The sequence below is a fragment of the Macrotis lagotis genome, chromosome 1 (assembly GCF_037893015.1).
Source record: "Macrotis lagotis isolate mMagLag1 chromosome 1, bilby.v1.9.chrom.fasta, whole genome shotgun sequence".
NCBI classification, from domain to species: domain Eukaryota; kingdom Metazoa; phylum Chordata; class Mammalia; order Peramelemorphia; family Peramelidae; genus Macrotis; species Macrotis lagotis.
Window position 1 is genome coordinate 344,085,334 of NC_133658.1, and position 22,095 is coordinate 344,107,428.

At 43.8% G+C, this 22,095-nt stretch overlaps 1 protein-coding gene across 1 annotated transcript; it reads left to right on the forward strand.

Annotated features, from left to right (window-relative positions):
- The first annotated feature begins 2,562 nt into the window (after positions 1-2,562).
- XKR7 (XK related 7) lies at positions 2,563-21,894 on the forward strand. The gene is made up of 3 exons (XM_074228903.1): positions 2,563-3,155; positions 19,203-19,386; positions 20,914-21,894. Exons 1-3 carry the CDS (start codon positions 2,563-2,565, stop codon positions 21,892-21,894), a joined length of 1,758 nt encoding a protein of 585 aa, XP_074085004.1.
- The last annotated feature ends 201 nt before the right edge of the window (positions 21,895-22,095 follow it).

Sequence of the window (22,095 nt, forward strand, 5' to 3'; positions counted from 1 at the left end):
GAGGAGACAGGAGGTAGCCTATGTTTTATCCCCTATCCTCACCCCAAGCCTAGACAATCTCCTGCAATCTTATATTCATATTCTCCACATAGTTGGCACCTCACAGTTGTTCCTTGGGTGAGGACCACCAATACTGAATCTTCAGAGCTCTCCCAGCTCTTTATTCCATCTCTAGAGACTGTCAGCAAGAGTCCATAGCAGTCCACAACAGCCAATTGATGGGCACCCCACAGCTGTCCCTTAGATGGTGACCACCAGCATTGATTCAGCAGGGAAAAGCTCTTCCAGTTCCCTACCTTCCCCTCCTCCATCTCTAGAGATTGTCAGCAACAGCTGGGTCTGGCACAGCCCCCAGGCATGGCCCTAAGCCAGGATGGGCCCACACTGGGGGAGCATCAGCTGGGAAGGAAGTTAGGCAGGCAGGCAGAGGCTTTCTGCTGACTGTGAGACTGTCTCAGAACTCTTGAGAACTGCCATCTCCCTCACCCAGCAGTTCAAGACTCTTGAGAACTTTTCTATAGGGAAACCTCCCTCTCCTCTATCATAAGACTCAGAAAGGATCCTGGGGGTCAGAACTGTGAATAGGGTTAGGGGTTTGAAGAGGGAGAGCATTAATAAAAACTGTCTTCTAATCAAGGCAGGGGCTCAAAGAGGGGTTTCTTTATCTAGAGATGGTATAAGACCTACACACCTGAAATGAATGGGAAGTGGGTGTCACCCTAATATTTACTGACTTAGATATATAGTGCTGAGAGGTGAAAGTAGAGAGTTCTATCAACACTTCCAATCCCTAACTCTAGTGGAAACAGCAGTAGTTCTTCAGGAGTAGCAAAATGGGGTCATTGAAAGCCCATTCATTGGCTTAGGAGTTGCAAAATTTGAATTCTGGTCTTGAGTCTTTCCCTATGTGAGGTGACCCTGAGGAAGTCACTCCCTTTTCTATGATTCAGTTTTCTCAGTTATAAAAAGAAGGGGTATCAAGGATTCTTAACTTGGGGATCAAGAACCACCAACAGGTTTATAGATATATTTCGGAGAATCTGATTTTGATTCTTTATATTTTGATAACAGTATTTCCATTGTAATCATATGGATTTTTTAATGTATCCTAAAATATTAAGACTTCACCAGACTGTTAATAAGGTGGTCCATGACACAAGAAAGTTAAGAATCACTAGACTAGATAATCTCTAAGGTCTCTTCCAGCTTTGAAATTCTACTGGATGATGGGAGAAATCATGGAATCTGTTCAAATCTCTCCTCAGACTTCACTAGCTTTCTGACCATGGAGGAATTTATTTAATTTCTTTTTGTTTCCACATTTATAAAATGTAGATAATAGTAATTGTACTATCTAGTAGTGCTGGTTTTGAGGGAAACACTTTGTTCAGGTTTGGACAAGTTCTATCTCTTTGTTTTTACAGGATCCGATAATTACCACAGAATCTCACCTTCTTCTAAACCTTTCTCTTTCTATAGTCTGTATAACACTAACATCAACACTATAGAAATTTAAACAATTTCAAAGTCCTTCCAACTCAGATTTATTTTAATGTATTTTGGGAAAGAATAGTACTGATTTATGAGTTCATTTATGTAAGAGCTTCTATTGAAAATCAGCAACTAATATTAAAGAATTCTAAAGTCTTAGGATCATAAATACAGAGTAAGAAGAAACCTTAGGGATCATTTAGTTTAATCTCTTCGTTTTACAGAGGAAATTGTGGCCCAGGAGAATGAAATTATTTGACCAGGGTCATACTGAGAAAAGAGCCAGGATTTAAAAAACAGGTCCTCTGACTACAAAGCCTTTCAACTATACCAGATTGTTCTGTCGCAGCTCTGATCTCTTTTCTCTATTGTAAGATGCCTTCCTAGTTCTCATATTCTGTGTTCTATTTTCTAAGGTCCTCTCCAGCGCTAACATTGTCTGACTATACATTTCTTCCTTAAGCTTTCCAGTTCTGGAGGTATTAGGACACCCACCAAATGGGACTTCAACTCCCTTCTTCCAGTCTCGGCCACACCCTACAAGGCCAGAGTAGGATCAGACCCCTTGAAATGAATGGAGAGGTGGAGTGGAGAGAAGGGAGACAGGAAAGATGAATGAATGTAGTACTGGGGGAAGGGGGGGCACTTGAAGGAGAGATGAAAAAGGATGAAAGGGGGGGCTGGAGTTCTATTTGGAAAAGGGAAAGGGGCGCGGCAGAGGGAGGGAATGAGGAGTAACCAGGGATGCAACCTCTTCCCAACTCCTCCTAGATCTTTGCCCTCTCCTGGCTGCCCCATTACATCCCCCCATCAACTAGGGGAAGCGGGAGCAGAGTAGGGTCAGTGAATAATTGAAGAGGGGAGGAGAAAGGTGGAGGAAGGGGAGGCAGAATAAGAAAGGGGAGGAGGAGGAGGAGAGGAGGAGGAGCAGAAGAGCAGGGGGAGGAAGAGGAGGAGGAAGAAGAGAGGAGCACCAGCAAGAACCTCCTCTCAACCACCGCCGCCCCCTGCCCCCTCCCCCCCCCCCACGCGGCCGCCCGGAAGTCTCTCCCCGCCTCCTCCTCCGCCAACATGGCCGCGAAGTCGGATGGAGGCGCCGCCGCGGCCAGCCCGGGCCCGGAGGGGGCGGCCAGCGCGGCCCGGGCCGGCTCGGGGCCTCCGGGGGCCCTGGGGGCCGGGGCCGGGGCTGGGGCCGGGCTGCTCTCGGGAGGGGCACGGCGGCCCCGCTACAGCCTGTGGGACTGCTGCTGGGCGCTGTGCGCGCTGCTGGTCTTCTTCTCCGACGGGGCCACCGACCTGTGGCTGGCGGCTGACTACTACCTCCAGGGCCAGCCCGTCTTGTTCGGCCTCACGCTGCTCTTTGCGTTACTGCCCTCCCTCGTGGTGCAGCTGCTCAGCTTCCGATGGTTTGTCTACGACTACTCGTCCGCCGGAGCCGGGCCAGGTGCCGCCGCGACCGCCTTCAGCACCAAGGACAGCACCAGCGCCAGCGTCAGCGCCGGCGCCGCCTTCAGCACCAAGGACAGCGGGCCCGGCCCGGGGCCCGGCGTGCCCGCCCCTCCCGCTCTATCTGGCGCCCGGCGGCCGCGCCGCCGCTGCTGCCGCCTCTGCGTCTGGCTCCTGCAGTCGCTAGTTCACGTCCTGCAGCTCGGACAGGTCTGGAGGTAGGAAAATGAGGAGGTTCCGCTAGATGGGGCGGGATGGGATGGCATGGGATGGCATGGGATGGGATGGGATGGCATGGGATGGGATGGCATGGGATGGCATGGGATGGCGTGGGATCGAATCTGATCTGATCTGATGTGGGGGGGGGCAAGAGGTCTGGGAGGGGAGGTTGGAGACAGGGAAAAATGGTGGGGGAAGGACTGGGAGGGACTGGTCTTATTCATTTCCTTCCCCATATTTCCCAGCCCCACCCTGCCCTCTCTCCTCTCCCTCACATCCCAGAGGGTCTCCCCTCTGGCCCCGCCTGCGTGAGGCAATACAAGATGAGGGACGAGGTGAGAGAATCACAGAATGTCAAAACTGGAAGGACTATCTCAGAACTTAGAGGCCTTCTTGTCAAACCCTCTTGTAATGAGGAGGAAATTAAGGCTCAGAAAGGATAAGTGACTTCCCCAAAGTCACACAGCAAGTGCGACAGAACCAGGACTAGAATCATGATTCCAAGTAAAAGGCTCTTTCATAGTCTCATCGATTGTCAGAACTGGAACTTTTTACAAATATAATCTGTTATAATCTCATTTTATAGATAGGGAAATTTAGTCTTATACATTTAAGTGAGGTTTAAGGTCATACAAATGGTAAATGACAATTAGGACTTAAACCCAAATCTTCTGATTCAAAGGTCATTTCCTTTTTGACAATATCATGCTATCTGGAAATGTTTGTTCTTTTAATGTGAGGAGAATTTAGGAATGATAAAAAAAAAAGCTTTTGAAAAAGGGGATCTTTGAAAGGGTTGTGAGAGGCAGCAGAACTTCTCATTTCTTTAGTTCTCTTCATCCCTTCCCCATATACCCTCACCCTCATTTCCTGGTCTGAAGATCATTGGTCTACAATCAGCAGTCAATATTCAACTAGTATGTATTGATAAATTGACATCTCCATTCTGTTGCCTCTTTTTAGTACTCCAAGTCTTTCCCTCCCTTTTTTGTCTCCACCTTAAACCCCAAGAAAGGGGATCCTTGGAAAGGAAAGTAAGCCCAAGAAAACAGGCCCATTGTTTCACGACTTTGAAAGCTTCCTACTCTCCACCAATATTTATTTCCCCCCCTGTACTGAACTGCTTTTTCAGGGTTGCCAACTCTTAGTTTAGTGTAGGGCTAAGGACATAAAACTAATAGAGTCAGAGGACTTTATTGCAAATCCTGATTTTGCCATTTTCAAGTTCTGAGGTCTGCAAATTCCTTCCCCATTCTGTGCCTTACTTTTCTCACATACAGAGCAAAAATTATCTCTAAGGTTTCTTCCAAATCTAATAATTCTTAAATTCTAAGGTCCCTTCCAGCTCTGGTATTCTGTATTCTGAGTAGCCTTTATATTCTATGATTGGAACTAGATTTGGGGTAATGATTCTTTCTCCTCACCTCAATAGGAATTTGGAAACCATCTTTGTCATCTCTCGGAACCCATAAGGGAAAAAGAAAAAACTGTTTAGCTTCCATGGGAGGGGAGAGCTTAAAGTTTTTTCATAGATTTGTTCCAATTTATTCCAATTTCTTTCCTTCCCTTGCAATTGGAGCCCTTTGAGCTGAGTTGGACCTAAAAGAATTTTCCCCAATAAAGGCAATGGGAAGCACATTGAAAGAAAACTTCACTTTAACAGGACCAAGAACTGGAGAATCCTGTAAAAAAGATCTCTTCATTCAAAAGAATGAAACTCCTATGATGAATGTAACTCCCCTATTCCCTAGTTAATCCATAATCTACTCTTAGTAGAATAAGCTCCTATCTTGTTGGGATGAACCAGGTTGTCCTATATTGACACTACTTGGGGAAGGGAAAATGTAGGCTATTCTACTGAAAGAAGTTCTACATGAGTCAGAAGGCCTGGGTTCTCTATTAGTGCTATCTCTATTAATAACCTTGATTATGAACTGTTCCTTACCCTTTCTTTGGCTTAATTTCCTAACCTGTGGAACAGAGCTAATATTTATCCTTCATACTTCAGAAAGTTCATGTGAGGATCAAATGAGATAATGGATGTGAAAGTGCTTTGAAAAGTATCAATCAACATACAAAAGCAAAATATTAGTATGTTGTTATCATCATCATTCTCCGCTTGGCTTGGAAGAAAGAGCATTGGACCTTGGGATCAAGACTTCTAGTTTTTGTTCTAGTTGTCTACACCATGTGTCATGTTGACTGTGTAACCATGCCTCTCTAAACCTCAGTTTCCCCCATTTGTGACAGAACCAATCACCAGTAAGATGGCAAACTTGATTTCCCTCAGACTATCTTGGAGAAATTCACCATTCAAAGTATTATTATTATTATTAGCCTGATGCATAAAAATAATCAAGTCTATATCCAGGAACCAATCCACATTTATTCTTCCGTTGACTGAGTGGACAGATGGAGAGAGATATTTTTAGATACTGAAATGGTAACTTCCTATTCTTGGTAGCCAAAGCTCAGTTCCCTCTGTCCATCAGCCTAAGTCCTACATAACTGGCCTTTACTCACTAGCAACCTCAAACCATACCCTTTATTCTCCTTTCAGAATCTCCTTACAATGATCCACCTCTGCATTCTTTAACTAACTGAAAACTGTCCTCAAAAAAGGCTGGAAATAAATGAACAGAGATGGTGGCTTCAATTCAATAGTTATTAAGCATCTCCTCTACACTAGGTAATGAGGATATAAAGAGGAAAAAAAACACCATCCCCTCCCCTCCTTCTTCTACTTTGGGGGGGGGAGTAAATAGCATATATACAGGTGAAAACATACAATACAAAGTAATATCAAGAAGGATAGAACACTAAGAATTGGTGAGATTGGGAAAGATCTTGTGTAGAGGGTAGCACCAGAATAGTGCCACCTCCAGCACTGGATGGAAGACTGGGACTAGGGATAGCCACTCTGATGGCCAAATGGAGATGAGTTCCAGAAAAATTAGCAGAGAGGACCAGGTTTTTCTCTGGGACAAAAATGTCTTCAATAAAATGAAGACATTGAACCAAATCTCTCAGGTCTCTTTTAGATCTGACATCTGTAGTTCAAAGTTTAGCTCAGATGCTTATGTTCTCAGGTATCTTCTGATTTTCACATTTTGTAGCCTGCCTTCTAAGGGCCTTTCAGTTTTAACATGCTAAAATTCAGTCACTTATTCTAAGAAAATAGAGGAAAGTCAGGGATTGAGATATTTTGAGAGAAGGAATTGAGAAGGGAGGTAAGGTCATATAGACACTGAGTAGAAACTAGAAGTCAGGAGTCGGGTTCCATGCTTAATATTTCCACTAATTGAATTTTGAGTAGTTCCCCTCCATTCTCTATAAGACTCAGTTTCCTTCTCAAAAAAATGAGGAGGCTGGACTTGAGAAATATAGCTTTAGAGCTGGCAGGGATCTTAAAGTCTATACCCCTCATTTTAAAGGTGAGGACCCCTAGAGCCTTAGAGATGAAGTGACTTGGTAGAGTGGAAGAATCTACATTCAAGCCTTTGTTTCTGACTCCAAAGTCAGTGTCCTCCAGCATTCTTTCCCCTGTACCAAACTGAGATCCCTTTTCAGTTCTGGAATTTTATGATGACTATCAGGTAATTTATACTAGTTCTAGGGCAAGATAATCGAGCAATCTGTTCTACTCTCCATTCTCACCCTCTTCTAGCTTACTTCTGATTTCCTTCTTGGACAACAAGTCTGAGTTCCTTAGTCTATATATAAGGCAGCACCAGTCTGTGGATGTAACTAAATGAACAAAAATCCTGAGAAAGTAATTGAATCCATGTCTGATGGAGTGGAGTATTTTTATATGTGGAATTATATGACCTAAATGATTACTTTTCTTACTTTAGTCAAGTCATTTGTACCTTTCTGAACCTCGGTTCCTTCATCTGTAAAATAGGATCGTAGAATTTAGAGCTGGATGGCATTTAAGAAATAATCTAATTCAACTTTTAATTTTTTTAGATAAGAAAACAGACTTAGTGGAGTTAAGTAAGAAGGTTACCAAGGTAGTAATTATCAGAGTTTGAAATGTAAATTCCATTTTCTGACTCCAAATTCTGTGCTCTTTCTATTGCCCCAAACTGACTGTACTAAGTGCACTTATGGGGTTATCATCAGAGACCATGCTTTGTAAGCCTATATAAATATAAATAATTATTATTGCTACTGTTAGGATTTTCTGACTGGAAAATTCCCCAAGTGAACTAATGCAGGTCCAGGAGAATATTCTGGCTCATACCTTTTACACAGTTAAAAAGTCACATTGTCCCACCACTGACTTAGGAAGTTAAAATCATGAAACTCAAGGCCAGGAAGGATCTTGGAGATTATCTGTGTATCCACATCACTTTACAGAGTAATAATCTGAGATCAGAAGAGGGAAAGAGACTTATTTATCAAAGTCACAATGGTAGCAGGTAGCAAAGCAATGTCTGAATTCATTGTTTATTGCTGTATGATTTTAGGCAAGCATCTTCCCCTCACTGTGGGAAGGAACTGTCAGTTTCCTTGTCTGGATGGTGAGGTGGTTAAACTAGATGATCTCAAACTGGAAGACATTTTGTGCCCTTCAGAAATCATCCTTTGGAAATCTCAAAATATTCTTCCTGAGTGGAGGCCATTCTCCACCCCCTTCCCAAGTGGCAGACTCCTTTCACTCAGAGCTTCCTGGGCTCCCTTCTCATCCTGGTTGATAGGGTAGCATAAGTCTGAAGCTGGGAAGTGGACCTAGGGGTCCATATGCTCAGCCCATGAGTCTCTCTTCTGCCTCCACTCTGGGGAATATAAAGCCAATTAAGCCCGTAACTCTATATCTGACCTTTAGGACAGAAGGGCTTCTTGCTCAGGATTTATCTTTTTGCTAATCTTCAGCTTTCTCCTGAGTGGACTGTTAACCTGATAAGTATAATTTACTAAGCCCATTAACAAGAAGGGATTTGGCAATAAATTCTGTCAAGGACTACTGGATCCTCAAACTCTTTCTAGTAATTTCTGAGACCTCCCAGGATCATGGGCAGAAACTTTGTTAAAGGAAGAAAGACTGGATATGAGTCATCAATAATAACTGGATTTAAATCCCAGTTCTGCATCTTAATACTTTATGGGATCCTCGCAAGACCCTTTACCTTTGTGGACATCAGTTTCCTTTTCTGTAAAAAGGAGAGTGTTAGACTCTAAAATTTGTAATCTCTAGCTTTCTAGCTCCAAATTCAATGACTCTATAATACAATGAAAAGAATTCTGACCAATTTAGGAGAACTGGATTCCAATCCCACCTTTCCCATTAACTGGATATATGATCTGGGTAGATGGTGGTAGGGTGGAAGAGTGATCATTTTGACATCCTTTGTTGTTCCTATATCATTTTTCATTCATGTCCAACTCTTCATGATCCCAATTGTCATTTTCTTGGAAGAAAACCACTGAAGTGGTTTGCCATTACCTCAGCTAGCTTATTTTACAGATGAGGAAACTGAGACAAACAGGATTAAGGGATTTATCCAGGGTCACAAATTCTGAGATCAGATTTGAATTCAGGAAGATGAGTCTACCTGACTCCAGGGATAGCACATAGCCCTTGACTATATTAAGCACAAACTCCTAGGTCCTCAGTATGAAAAGGGCAATGGGTAGTATGAATAGCCTAAGTGCTAAGTTGGATAATAAGAATGCTAAAGAAAAGTAATGGAACTAGGGAATGAAGACTTTCTAATAGAACAGTTTCTGGTATATTGGTATATGGATTAGATAGATTCTTAGAATCGTGGCACAGAGTCCTCCTCACCAGTCAGAACATACCTAAGAAGTCCCTAATCCAAACTTTCAACCACTGTAGGGATCCCTCCACAGCTTCCCTAAGGGTTGGCTATCTAACTTCAGATTGAACACTGGTGTTCAAACAAAAACTGATTTCTAATCAAGGAGTTTTGGGAATTTCTAATTATCAAAGCATCCAAATCCATTGTAGAGATCTTAATAACTCTGACTGTTTGGAAGTTCTTAATAACTTCTTTCTGTTGAACTTCCAAACTCTGATATTCACCCCTCTGGGTACCTCCCTCCACACATCACCACACTGCTTTGCACTGTGACTCTTCTGGTGGGGAATGGGGAGAAAGACAAGACTAGGAGAGATAAAGGGAGTAAAGGGGGGGAGGAGCAGAAAAGAACAGAGCCCACCTTCAGAGAAAGCTTTCTAGTATTTTCCCTACAACTTTGAGAAGCAGGAATATAAGCATGATTTGTTTCCCTTTTAAACCAGAGGGAAAATAGGCCCAAAGATGAATCATAGAGATCTCAAACCTGCCCACTCATTTCACAGTTGAGGAAACTTGGACCCAGAAAAGGCAAGTGATTTGCTTAAAGACACAGAACAATAAGTAACAAGGGTGGGGTTTGAATCCAGGTCCTCTAACTCCAAATTTATTGATTTTTCATCCTGGCATATTTAGTTGGTGGTTGACCTGCATTCCCAAAGAGGATCCAAATGACATCACTATGTTGGGGTTGAGATATAATGTATCTGATTAAACTAATATGAGCTCAGAAGAGTCCACCTCGGGTCAAGCACAAATAGTTCATATAATAATATAATAATAATAGTCCTACCAAGACACCTTGACCATGACCACAGAGCTAATGAGAGTGGCAAGGCCTGGGCTAGAACCTGACTCTTCAGACTCCAAATCCATTCTCTTTCTGTTTGAAAGGGAACTTGAAAAATATAAGGTAAAACACTAATTCAAGCCCCTCAATTTGGATGAGGTGAAACCAAGGTTCAAGAGAAGGGGAATGAATTGGCAGAGGCCACACTGTCAACAGCAAAGTTAGAACCAGAACCTGGGTTTCCTGTGTTAACCCAGGACTGCCTGAGGGTTGGAAGTGAGGAGTGGTTTGGGATTGGGGCATGGCAGTAATTTAGCCTTTAAAACTGTACTGTGATTAGCTGAGATCATAAAATCAAAGAATGCCGAAGTTAGAAGGGTAGCCCAGGTTGGTGAAGTGACTTACTCAGAATTACATATGAAATTGGTGACAAATTGGTACTAGAATAGAACTCAGGTCTCCAGAATCCCAGATCAAGGATACTTTAACAATTATGATTTTTTTTCTGGGCTTCAAAGGGTTAGATTGAAACATCTGAATTCAGGTGGCCTCCTCTAAGCTTTGGAGTTTATGCATATGATTCTTTATGCATATGATTCTTTCCATATGATTAGACTATAAACTCCTTGAGATTGAGGTCTTTGTATTCTTAGTGCCAAACACTGTGCCTGAATATAGTAAGCACTTAGTAAATGTTTATGAAATTGATTTTATCCAACAAAATAATATCAAGTGCCTGCTGTGTCCAAGTACCATGCTGATTACCTTGGGAGGAGGGCAGTGTGTGATGTTTAAATAAAACCCATAGAGTTGACTTTATCGAGCTTAGTCTAGTAGAATTGAAGTTAACAGATGGAAATGAAGACCCAGACAGGAAAAAAGACTTGGCTGAGAGTGTGCAGCAAGTCTGGGAGTGGGAGCTTAGAATTGTGGTCGTGCGTCTATGGAGACAACTATGCAATGATGGGCAAACCAACGTAGTGTGAAAGAAGCTCAGTTTTCTTATCTGTAAAATGAAAATAGTCGTGCCTGGAGTATCTAACTCATAGGGCTTATGTGGGGATCAAATGAGATGATGTATATATAAAGTCTTTTACCATATAAATGTCAACTTTTATTATGTAATCTTCTTCCTGTCTCCACCATCACCATTTTACAAAAAAGGAAGCTATGGCTCAGATAAGTTTGTGACTTGCCTAATGTCACATAGCTAGCTAAAATAGCACAGTCAATACTCAAATCCATCTTTTAGCGCCAATCCCAATACTTTTATACTATATTATTATGCAGTACACTACCTTTGGTTTCCCCTCTAACACAGAATTGTGGTCTTCAGAGTTGGGAGGCTGGTCCAGTCTTTCATCCATTGATCCATCCATCGATCCATCCATCCATCAATTTATTTATTTATTTAGTTAGTTAGTTAGTTTTTACAGGGCTATAGGGTTAAGTGACTTGCCCAAGGTTACACAGCTAAGTAATTATTATATGTATGAGGTCGAATTTGAAATCAGGTCCTCCTGACTCTAGGGTGCGTACTCTATCCACTGCGCCACCTAGTCTTTCATCCATTTAGAAAAAACTGAGTTTAGTAACTTATTATTAGTAAGAGTAATTGGTTAAAATAACAGGTACTATTGGTACTCAAGTGAGCTCCTCCATGCCCTCACACCACAATTTTTTTTGAAAGATTTTATTTACTTTGAATTTTACATTTTCCCCTTAATCTTGCTTCCCTCTCCCCACTCCCCACAGAAGGCAGTCTGTTAGTCTTTACATTGTTTCCATGGTATGCATTGATCTAAGTTGAATATGATGAGAGAGAAATCATATCCTTAAGGAAGAAACATAAAGTATTACATAATAATATAACATTTTTTTTAAATTAAAGGTCCTCACACTACAATTTAAGGGGTTTTTTTTTTTTGGCAAGGCAAATGGGGTTAAGTGACTTGCCCAAGGCCACACAGCTAGGTAATTATTAAATGTCTGAGGCCAGATTTGAACTCAGGTACTCCTGACTCCAGGACTGATGCTCTATTCACTGCACCACCTAGCCACCCCACTCACACTACAATTTAAGAAATATTTGGTTTAAAAAGTTGATTTGATAACATATTTCATGCTGATTGCCACTGGCACAAAGATTACTAGCAGTGGCTTGGTTTCCTACCCACCCATCAAGATAGCTATCTAAGTGATTACAATCAAATTATTTGCTGACACTGATGTCTTGTTCTACTGCCAATATCAGGAATATGAGCTCCTCTAAGAAAAGCTCACCGTAGTTGCTATCTAATGATATAAATGAGGAATCCAGGCTATTAAAAGTGGGGCAAGTGGTAAGGAGAATGCAGTTTCCCAGAGCAGGGCCTGGAAGATCCCTCCTTTTGCATAGATCTTGAGAAGCCTGTATTCCCTACATTGCAAGGAGAAATCCAAGAGTCTAGCTCTTTCATTTTATAGAGCAAAAAATTGAGACCCAGGGAGGGGAGGTTATCTTCCTAAGGGTACACAATGATTTGGGGCAGCTAAATAGATAGAGTATCAACCCTGGAGTCCGGAGGACCTGAATTCAGATACTTGATACCTACTAGCTATGTGACAATGGGCAAGTCATCTAACCCTAATTGCCTCTCCTTCAGGACTATCTCCAGTCCTACTGATTCATATCTGGCCACTGGTTCAGGGAGAAAGTGAGACAGACGGGTGATTTTGCACACCCTCTCTAATTCAAATCCATATCACATACTTGTCATGGCATCACTTTCCTGATGCCATAGTCATCTTCAAGAATGAAGGACAAGGAGCAGCCAGATAGAATAATTGCTTAGCTGTGTGACCTTGGGCAAGCCACTTGTCCCCATTGCCTTGCAAAAACTTAAAAAAAAAAGAATGAAGGACAAACATCCACAATAAAACAATGATTCAGGCAGCTAGGTGGTGCAGTGGATAGAGTATTGGACTTGGAGTCAGGAAGACTCATCTTCCTGAATTCAAATTTGACTCCAGTCATTTATAAGCAGTGTGACCTTGGGCAAATCACCTAACCGTGTTTGCTTCAGTTTTCTTATCAATAAAATGAGCTGGAGAAGAAAATGACCAACCACTCCAGGACTAGTGCCAAGAAAATTCCAAATGGGATCATGAACAGTCAGACATGACTGAAAAATGACCGAATAACAGTCTGGATTGTCTCCAAGGTTCCTTCCAGTTCAAAGCTATAGCCTCTGACCTCTGACCCAGGATCTGAAGGGCAGGTGTTCATTTGACCCATGTTTTTAAATTTTTTACTCCCCACAAGATTGTATCCCACTCCTATCCATTCACCAAGGACAGCCTTCAGTACAGGCTCATGGACAATCATTTTTTTCATATTTGCACAGTTTAGGAGTAGCTAGGATGTTTTTCTGGAGAGAGAATTAGGACTTCTAGGAGAAGAATTTTTAGCTTGAATCTGTTAAGATCAGTTAAGAAGGGGAAAAAAAAACCTCATGGAGGACACATGCAGAATCTCCAAGAGACAGACAGATGGAGAAACCAAGGATGTAAGAGACACCCAAACAGACAGAGGGACCCACAGTCAGAAGGGGGTGGAGGGAAGAACAGCTGAGCAGAGGCATACAGACTGACCTAACATTGGGTAAGTCTGGAGGGGGACAAACTCACCTAGAATCAGAAAAAGGTTTGAGACAAGATCAGAAAGATAGCTAGGTAGACAGACTGATCTAGAGTCAGGACCTCTCACTGAGACCCCATCTGCTCACTGAGTCTCCCTCCTCTTTATTGATCTATACCCTAATTAGTCTTGCCCTTTTTTCTCTTTCTGTTTTTTTTAGTTTGTTTTTGCAAGGCAATGTGGTTAAGTGACTTGCTCAAGATCACACAGCTATGTAATTATTAAGTGTCTGAGGCCAAATTTGAACTCAGGTTCTCCTGACTTCAGGGCTGGTGCTCTATTCACTGTGCCACCTAGCTGCCCCCCTATTTTCTCAGTGATATTACCTTGTCACATGGGGTAAAGTAGAAAGAAGTCTAGCCTTAAATTCCAAAGATCTGGATTCAAGCCCCTGCTTCAGGGTGCATGCCATTCTTCCTGATGACCATGGAGAAATCAGTGTCACTGCTAAAATTCACATTGTCTAGGGGCAGCTAGGTGGTGCACTGACCCTGGAGTCAGGAGGACCTGAATTCAAATCTGATCTCAGACACTTAATAATTACCTAGCTGTGTGACCTTAAGCAAGTCACTTAACCCCAATGCCTTGCAAAAACAAAAACAAAAAAATTCACATTGTCATTGCACTTTTCAGTTTTAAAACATCCTTCTTCACAGCATCCCTGTGCATCGAGTAATAGAAATATTCACACTCCTTTTTCATAGGGGAAGACACTGAGGCTCAGAGAGTTTCAATGACCAATCCTGGGTCACATAGGTAGTAAATACTGGAGCCAAGAGTTAAATGTGATAATAATGAACACTTGAGGCAGCTGGGTGGCACAGTGGATAGAGCACTGGCCTTGGAGTCATGAGGATAGGAATTTGAATTCAGACTCAGACCCTTGATTCTCACTAGCTATGTGTCCTTGGGCAAGTCACTTAACCCTGATTGCCTCACATCCAGGGCCATCTTCAGTTGTCCTGATCCATATCTGGCCATTGGATTCAAATGACTCTGGAGGAGAGAATGAGGCTGGTGATTTAGCACAGCACCCCCTTACCCAAATCCAATTCACCTCCCTAATGTTGTGGTCTTCTTCAAAAATAAAGGGCAAACATTATAATAAACATTTATAGTATTTTGCTTCAGACACTATGCTGTGATTTATAATTACTAACTCATTTAATCCCCACAGCAATCCTAAGAGATACACGCTGTTATTATTCTCATTTTATAGTTAAAGAAACTGAGGCAGACAGAGGTTAAATGACATACCTAGAGTCACACCACTGGAAAGCATCCACGTTCAGATTTGAACCCAGGTCTTACTGATTCAGGTATTATGCTATGTCTGGTGTTGTTTCTTCAACTTTTTTTTTTTTATAACTCCCAGACCAACTGATATTTAACAGAGTACTCCCTCTCACCCAGAGTCTAGATTTAATCCCAGGGAAACTTGCTCTGCTCTGAATCTGAGGAATTTATCCTCTCCTCCAACCCCAAACAAATCTGTCATAATGATGGCTATGGATATTTTCTTTTATGATTATAGAATGCAGAGAGTTCCAAAGAACTCAAAGATCCTAAAAAGCTTCAGTTTTCCCTTCCTCCCTGAGTGACCAAGAGGTAGGTTATCAAAGATTAGTAGACCTCTGCCCCTAGGGGAGAAATGTAGGAAAAAGGAAATCAAGTATAGCAATATAATATAGTAATATAATAGTAATATAATATAATAGTAATATAATAGTAATATAATATAATAGTAATATAATATAATATATATAATATAATATAATATAATATAATATAATATAATACAATATAATACAATATAATACAATATATTGGGACATATTTGGAAAAGATCAGTAATTGGGAGTATGAAGGACTAAGTTTAGTTCTCACTCTATTTAGTTTTGAACCTGTAATTCTGCACCTTTTCTTAAAAAGGAGGGTAATCATCCTTGTCCTGCCCCTTTTATAGGCTTGTTTTAAAAGAAGCAGTTTATAAATTAGAGCAACTAGGTGAAGCAATGGATAGAGCACTGGCCCTAGAGTCAGGAAGACCTGAGTTCAAATCGGCCTTAGACTTAATAATTAGCAAGTTGTGTGACCTTGGGCAAGTTACTTAACCCCATTGCCTTGCAAAAGTAAAAAAAGAAAGTCCTACAGAAACGATGGTTTTCATATCTATATCTATATATCTATATCTATATCTATATCTATATCTATATAAAATCAGAGAGAGATATCTATCTTTATGTATTTATATATTTACACACACACCCCACCCCCTCCACAGGCTGGTTCTGTCCCTAATTCATAAAGGCAAGACTGGTATCTCACTGAGCCTCTTTCTCCTCTCTTGTTAAATGGGTTCAATATTATTTGCATTGTGTCCCAGATCCCCACCCAAGCCCCTGCCATCCCTACACAAGTTATTGTGGGGAAAGGGTATTGTAAACTCAAAAACTCTACCAAAAAAATGTGAACTATTTATCCTCTCTGAAGATCCAAGTTGCCCTGGTTCTATACACAGTTAGTTACAGAATTCTCAGGCCCTACATTCCAAGAGGACCATGAATGTAGGATGACAGTTCAGACAGATGGCATACTACCCCACAAAGCCCCACACATGGAATGCAAACCCAAAACCCTGGGCACCTTCATCCTTTGATTTTTCTCTGTTGGCAGACATCTCAGTCTCTTACTTGGGTGGGATTAGCTGGTCAGTACAGGCGCAAAGGTGGGGAAGATATCTCTCTCTGTCTCTCGTCTCTCTTCTCTCTCTCCCTCTCCTTCTAATCATACAGAAGGAGCTTCCTTCTGAAGAGGGTCGGGTATTGAAGAAGGGGGTCCAGTTGGGAGTTGAGGATTAGTGGCTTAGATTGGGGGAAATGAACAACTATAGCTTTCCTCTCCTGCTGGAGAGGGATAGAAGGAGGAGAAGAGAGAGAGAGAGAGAGAGAGAGAGAGAGAGAGAGAGAGAGAGAGAGAGAGAGAGAGAGAGAAGATAGAGGCAGAAAAACAGAGAGGGAGGAAGAGATGGGGGAAGAATCTTTTGTTTGCTAGCTCTGGTTCAGATCTCTGCTTTGCCATAATACTTGCTGTTTGACAACCTTGGGTACTTCTCTGGGCCTCAGTTTCTTCTTCAGTAAAATGGGGATGATAATACTTGCACTGTCCCAGTTCACTAGCGTTGTATGGTTTGTAAAACCTTAATGTACTATATAGAAAGGGAAATCATTATTAATATTATTATTTTATGTGTCTAGAACTGGCTTGAATGAAGACAGGAGGCAGAGCAGGTGGGTAGGGGCAGAGGCTGCTTGTCATGTGGTGATAGATGCTGGTGGGTCTGGGAGCTGGTCCCAGGCCCTCCTTGGATCCTCACCCTGACTGAAGCCAGGCAAACAGATGGCACTCTGGGCCTTCCATTGGGACCCCCCTCCCTTCTTCTGCAGCTCCTACTCCCTCCTCCCCAGACCTTGTTCACAGTAGGACCAGCTGCTCTCTTCTTCCTGTAGGAGCCTAGAGCTGCAGGGAATAGGGAAGAGGGGAGGGTGACAAAGACTGCCAGGCTGGGCAGCTTCTTGTAAATAATGACCGCTTGTCCCAGGGTCCCTGGTGGCAGGGCTGGAAGCCCCCAAGGCTGCAGAAGGTGAGGCCTAAGGGACCCTCAGTGGGGGTGGGTAGGGTTGGAGAGGAAGGATGTGTGTGTGGGGGTCTGGATCCCCTCCAACAATGAGCCAATCCCAGCTTCCTCATTAGCTTTTGCTTATACTGCTACTTCTGATCCCCCAACCTGATGCTCCTCTGAGTCAGCATTGAGCTGTGGCCATGGATCCCAGCCAAAGAGTGGAGGCCACCATGATGGAAAGAGCACTAGGCTTGGCTTGCAGAAAGCTTAACTAGATTCCAGGGAAGTTTTGACCCTACTAGCCATGGGAACATTAGAAAAGGAGATCACTTCTCTGGGTCTCAGTTTCTTGGTCTGTAAATCAGGGTTGATACTGGCCATATATTATTGGCCATATTAGCATCCTCATAGGATGAGTCCAGAAAAGAGTATTGGCAACTAGGGAGAAAGGAAGGAGACAGAAGAAAAGAGAGAGGGAGAAAAAGAGAGAAAATTGCAAATAAAAAAAATACTTTGTATTTCTCTAGCCCTCAAAGAGCTATAGAATGGGACTTGTTACTATGATTATTCATAAATGAGTTCTGGGTACAGTCTGTCTAGTAACTCAATGTAGGACCTTGAGCAAGTCACTAGGCCTTGGTTTCCTTAGTGTAAAGGGAGGGGATTGGATTAGATAAAGCAGTGAGGGCAGTGAATTGAGGGCAAGTTAAGTTCAAAGCTGACTTCGGGGGGCAGCTAAGTGGCGCAGTGGATAAAGCATTGCTCAGACACTTAATTATCTAGCTGTGTGGCCTTGGGCAAGCTACTTAACCCCATTTGCCTTGCAAAAACCTAAAAAAAAAAAAAAGCTGACTTCAAATATTTACCAGCTATATGAGCCTGGGCAAGTCAATTAACATCTGTCTGCCTCAGTTGCCTCAACTGTAAAAGAGATAATAATAGTATCTACCTCTCAGGGTTGTTGGGAAGATCATATGAGATATTATTTGTAAAAAATGCTTAGCATAGTATCTGACCTAAGAGATGCTTAATAGATGATTGTTTCCTTCCTTTCTTAACCTGGGGTATTAAAGGGGTCTGTGGATTGATTTCAGGGGACCATGAAAAAACCACATCTTTATTTTCATTAATAATAATGATAATAATGTTTGTCCTTCATTTTTGAAAAAGACCACGACATCAGAGATGTGATGCCATGACAAGCACATGAATTGGATTTGAGTGAGTGGGGGGGGGGTCTGTGCTACATCACCAGCCCTACTTTCTGGTCCAGAGCCATCTGGGTCCAGTGGCCAGATATGAATCAGGATGACTGAAGATAGCCCTGGATGTGAGGCAATCAGGGTCAAGTGACTTGCCCAAGGTCACACAGCTAGTAAGAGTCAAGAGGAAGGATTCGAACTCCCATCCTCCTGATTGCAAGGCCAATGCTCTATCTTCTAACTAAAATTTAAATAAATGTAGGTAATAGATATTATGCTGAGAAGGCTCCCATAAGTAGGTTCTGAAAAACAGCTAAAGAGGTCCATGGTACAAAAATGGTTGAGATGCCACAGACTAGATTAAAGCTATTATACTATAGGGTCGGCTAGGTGGTGTAGTGGATAAAGCATCGGCCCTGGAGTCAGGAGTACCTGGGTTCAAATCCGGTCTCAGACACTTAATGATTACCTAGCTGCGTGGCCTTGGGCAAGCCACTTAACCCTGTTTGCCTTGCAAAAACCTAAAAAAAAAAAAAAGCTATCATACTATAGTAGTAGCAAGAACCCTGGATTTGGAGTCAAGGGGCTTGGGTTTGAATCTTATTCTGATGCTAGTAATGATTTAAGACCAGGTTCTTAATCTCTCTGAGATTCAGTTTCTCTCCAGTAAAATGGGAATAAGCATCCTTGACTCCCAGGACCATTGCAGACAGTGCTTTATAAACCCAAAAGCACTCAAAAGAGAGCTGTTATTATTAAAGTCCCCATCCCTCTCTCCAAGGCAATCTGCCAGGAGTCATAGACTCCCTGCCTTTCCACCTGACTGGAGAAAATTCGTCTACCTTGAGCATGGTTGGGGGCTGTTAGCCCTAGGAAGCACCTGTCCCCACCCCCAAACACACACACTTGCCCACTGTCCCATCTTCCCCAGGTACCTCCGGGCCATGTACCTGGGTCTGCAGAGCCGCTGGCATGGGGAGCAACTGAGGCGCCACTTTTACTGGCGCATGATGTTTGAGAGTGCCGACATCAGTATGCTGCGCCTGCTGGAGGCCTTCCTGAAGAGCGCCCCACAACTTGTGCTACAGCTCAGCATCATGGTCCTCCAAGGACACATCGAAGCCCTGCAGGGTGAGGGCCTAACGCTTCCCTCCTCCCATCTTCCTCCTTCACACCCTGACCTGGGGTCCCCAGATCCTCACCTTAAGACCGCCTCTTACCACTGACATCCCTCTAGGGTGTTCCCAGCCCCTCCCTGAGGAGGAGTCTTGTCCTTTGCCCACCCTCCTCAGTTTTCCTCTCCTAGGCACTCACCCTGAATTTCCCTCAGTTCTCTGACTACCCATCCCTCACCTTAGGGATTCTCCTCTCCTCCCCCATTCCTACCACTCCCTCCCCTTTCTGGTTCCTGACTCCTCTTCCCTCCCAGGCCCTCATCTAAGGCTCCTTCATTCTTCCCAGTCCTTCTCTGGGAGACCCCTTGGCATGATCTCCTGGCTTGGGAGATTCCTTAGCGTCAATGGTGAGAGTGATTTGTTGTGAATGATCTAAGGTAGGTCAGGGTGCTTGGCTCCTGGCATATCCTCATTCCTCTGAGATCTGGCCAAGGGCTTTCTCCCTATTTCTTGATGTTCAGACCTCTGTCTTTTTCTCTATCTCTTTCTCTTTCTCCCTTGCCCATGCCATAGGCCTGCCTGAGGTGTCCTTGGGATCCTCTGGTGGAAAGAACTGCTTGGCTTCTGTCCTAATCCTCCCAAAGCCCTCAGGCCCAGTCAGCAAAATCACCTGGTTGGGTTCAGCTTAAGTGAGGGAAGCAAGACAAAAGTGTTTGGCTTGGCCTGGTCCTTTCTACCTTCTAGTTCACTGGATCATCCAGTTCTCTGTGTTTCTATTTTCTGCCCAACCATTGACTGGCTGCTTACCCATCTCTCCGTCCCTCCCCCTCATTCTTCTCACATCTCTCTCTCTCTCTTTATCCTTTGCTTTTCTTCATTCTCTTACTTCTTCCTCTGCCTTTCCCCCCATTCCCCTTCTACTATCCACAGCTGCCAACTCCCTCTTCTAGATTCCTCTGCACTTCTAATCTCAGAGATCCTGATCTGTATTCATACATAGCCCTGATGTCAACTACCTCAGGTGCTGCCTCCCATCACTCCCTTCACTCTCAAAAATCTCCCTCTCCTCTCATACCATCCATTTCTCTGTTCTCCACAGGAGTTTTCCTACAGGAATTTGACTAAACTCTCAGGATGTAGGTATCCTGAGATAAGGTAAAAAGAGGGAAGAATAACAGAAAGATTGTTGGACTTGGAGTTAGAGGGGCTGGGTCTGAATCTTGGCTTCACTATTCCCTTATTTTCTCTGGGATTAGTTTTCCACATCTGTAAAATGAATAGGTTAGTCTAATGACCTCTGAACTCCCTTTTAGCTCCAAACCTATGGTTCTATGACCTCTTACCCCATCTGCTCTCAGAGACCCTAACCCTAACCCTTATCCCCATCCCAACCCCTACCACCTTGTCCTTATCTCTCCTCACAGAGACCCTGCCCTGAACACTGAGCCCTCCTCCCCACCTCTGGCTACCTCGCTTCTCCCTCCCTTTGAGTCCTTGCCCTATCCTTAACCCTGGCCCCTCCCCCACCTCCCACCTCTGGCCCCTGTCTCCACAGGTCTCTCAGCCTCAGCCTCACTGGTATCATTGGCCTGGATAATTGCTTCTTATCAGAAGGTGCTTCGGGACTCAAGGGACGACAAGCGAGCCATGTCCTACAAAGGGGCTATCGTCCAGATCCTCTGGCACCTCTTCACCATAGCCGCTCGAGCCTTGGCCTTTGCGCTCTTTGCCAGCGTCTTCCAGCTCTACTTTGGCATCTTCATTGTTGCCCACTGGTGCGTCATGACCTTCTGGGTCATCCAGGGGGAGACAGACTTCTGTATGTCCAAGTGGGAAGAGATCATCTACAACATGGTGGTGGGCATCATCTACATCTTTTGCTGGTTCAACGTCAAGGAGGGGCCCAGTCGCTGCCGGATGTCCATCTACTACTGTATCGTCCTGGTGGAGAATGCTGCCCTGACTGGCTTCTGGTACTACAACCACAACTTCCCCACTGACTTCAGCGCCTTAATCATGGTGTGCGTGGTGGCAGCTAGCTTTGCCCTCGGCATCTTTTTCATGCTTGTCTATTACTGCCTCCTGCACCCCAATGGGCCTATGTTTGGCCCCCAGGCTCCCGGGGGCATCTTTCCTGAGGCTGTGGGTGCTGGCCCATCTGGTCCATCTGTTGATGCGGTTACCAGTCCCCCACGGTCTCTGCCCCGGACTACAGGTGGAGAGCGGGATGGGGTCCCTGGAGACCGGGACAGTGGTACACCAGCTGTCTTCCAGGTCCGACCCAGTCTCCCTGCCACACCAGTGGCTCGCACCCCCCGGACAGAGGGGCCTGTGATCCGAATAGACCTACCCCGAAAAAAGTATCCAGCATGGGATGCCCATTTTATAGACCGCCGGCTCCGTAAGACCATTCTGGCACTTGAGTATTCATCCCCGGCCACCCCTCGCTTGCAATACCGAAGCATGGGGGCCTCCCGGGAGCTACTGGAGTATGAGACCACAGTGTAGGCTGTCCACAACCAATAGGGTTGGGGGACAAAGGATAGGGTGGCTCTACTCCCCTAAACCAGTCAGTGTTGAGCTTAGAGTTTTCAAGGGTCATTGGTCCAAAGGTGGGTAGGTCTTTTGGGCCAAGGGTAGCTGGGAGGGGAACATGAAGATCCCAGTCAATGGAAATCCTCCTCCCCACTTCTTTGCAATTTTCTGAGT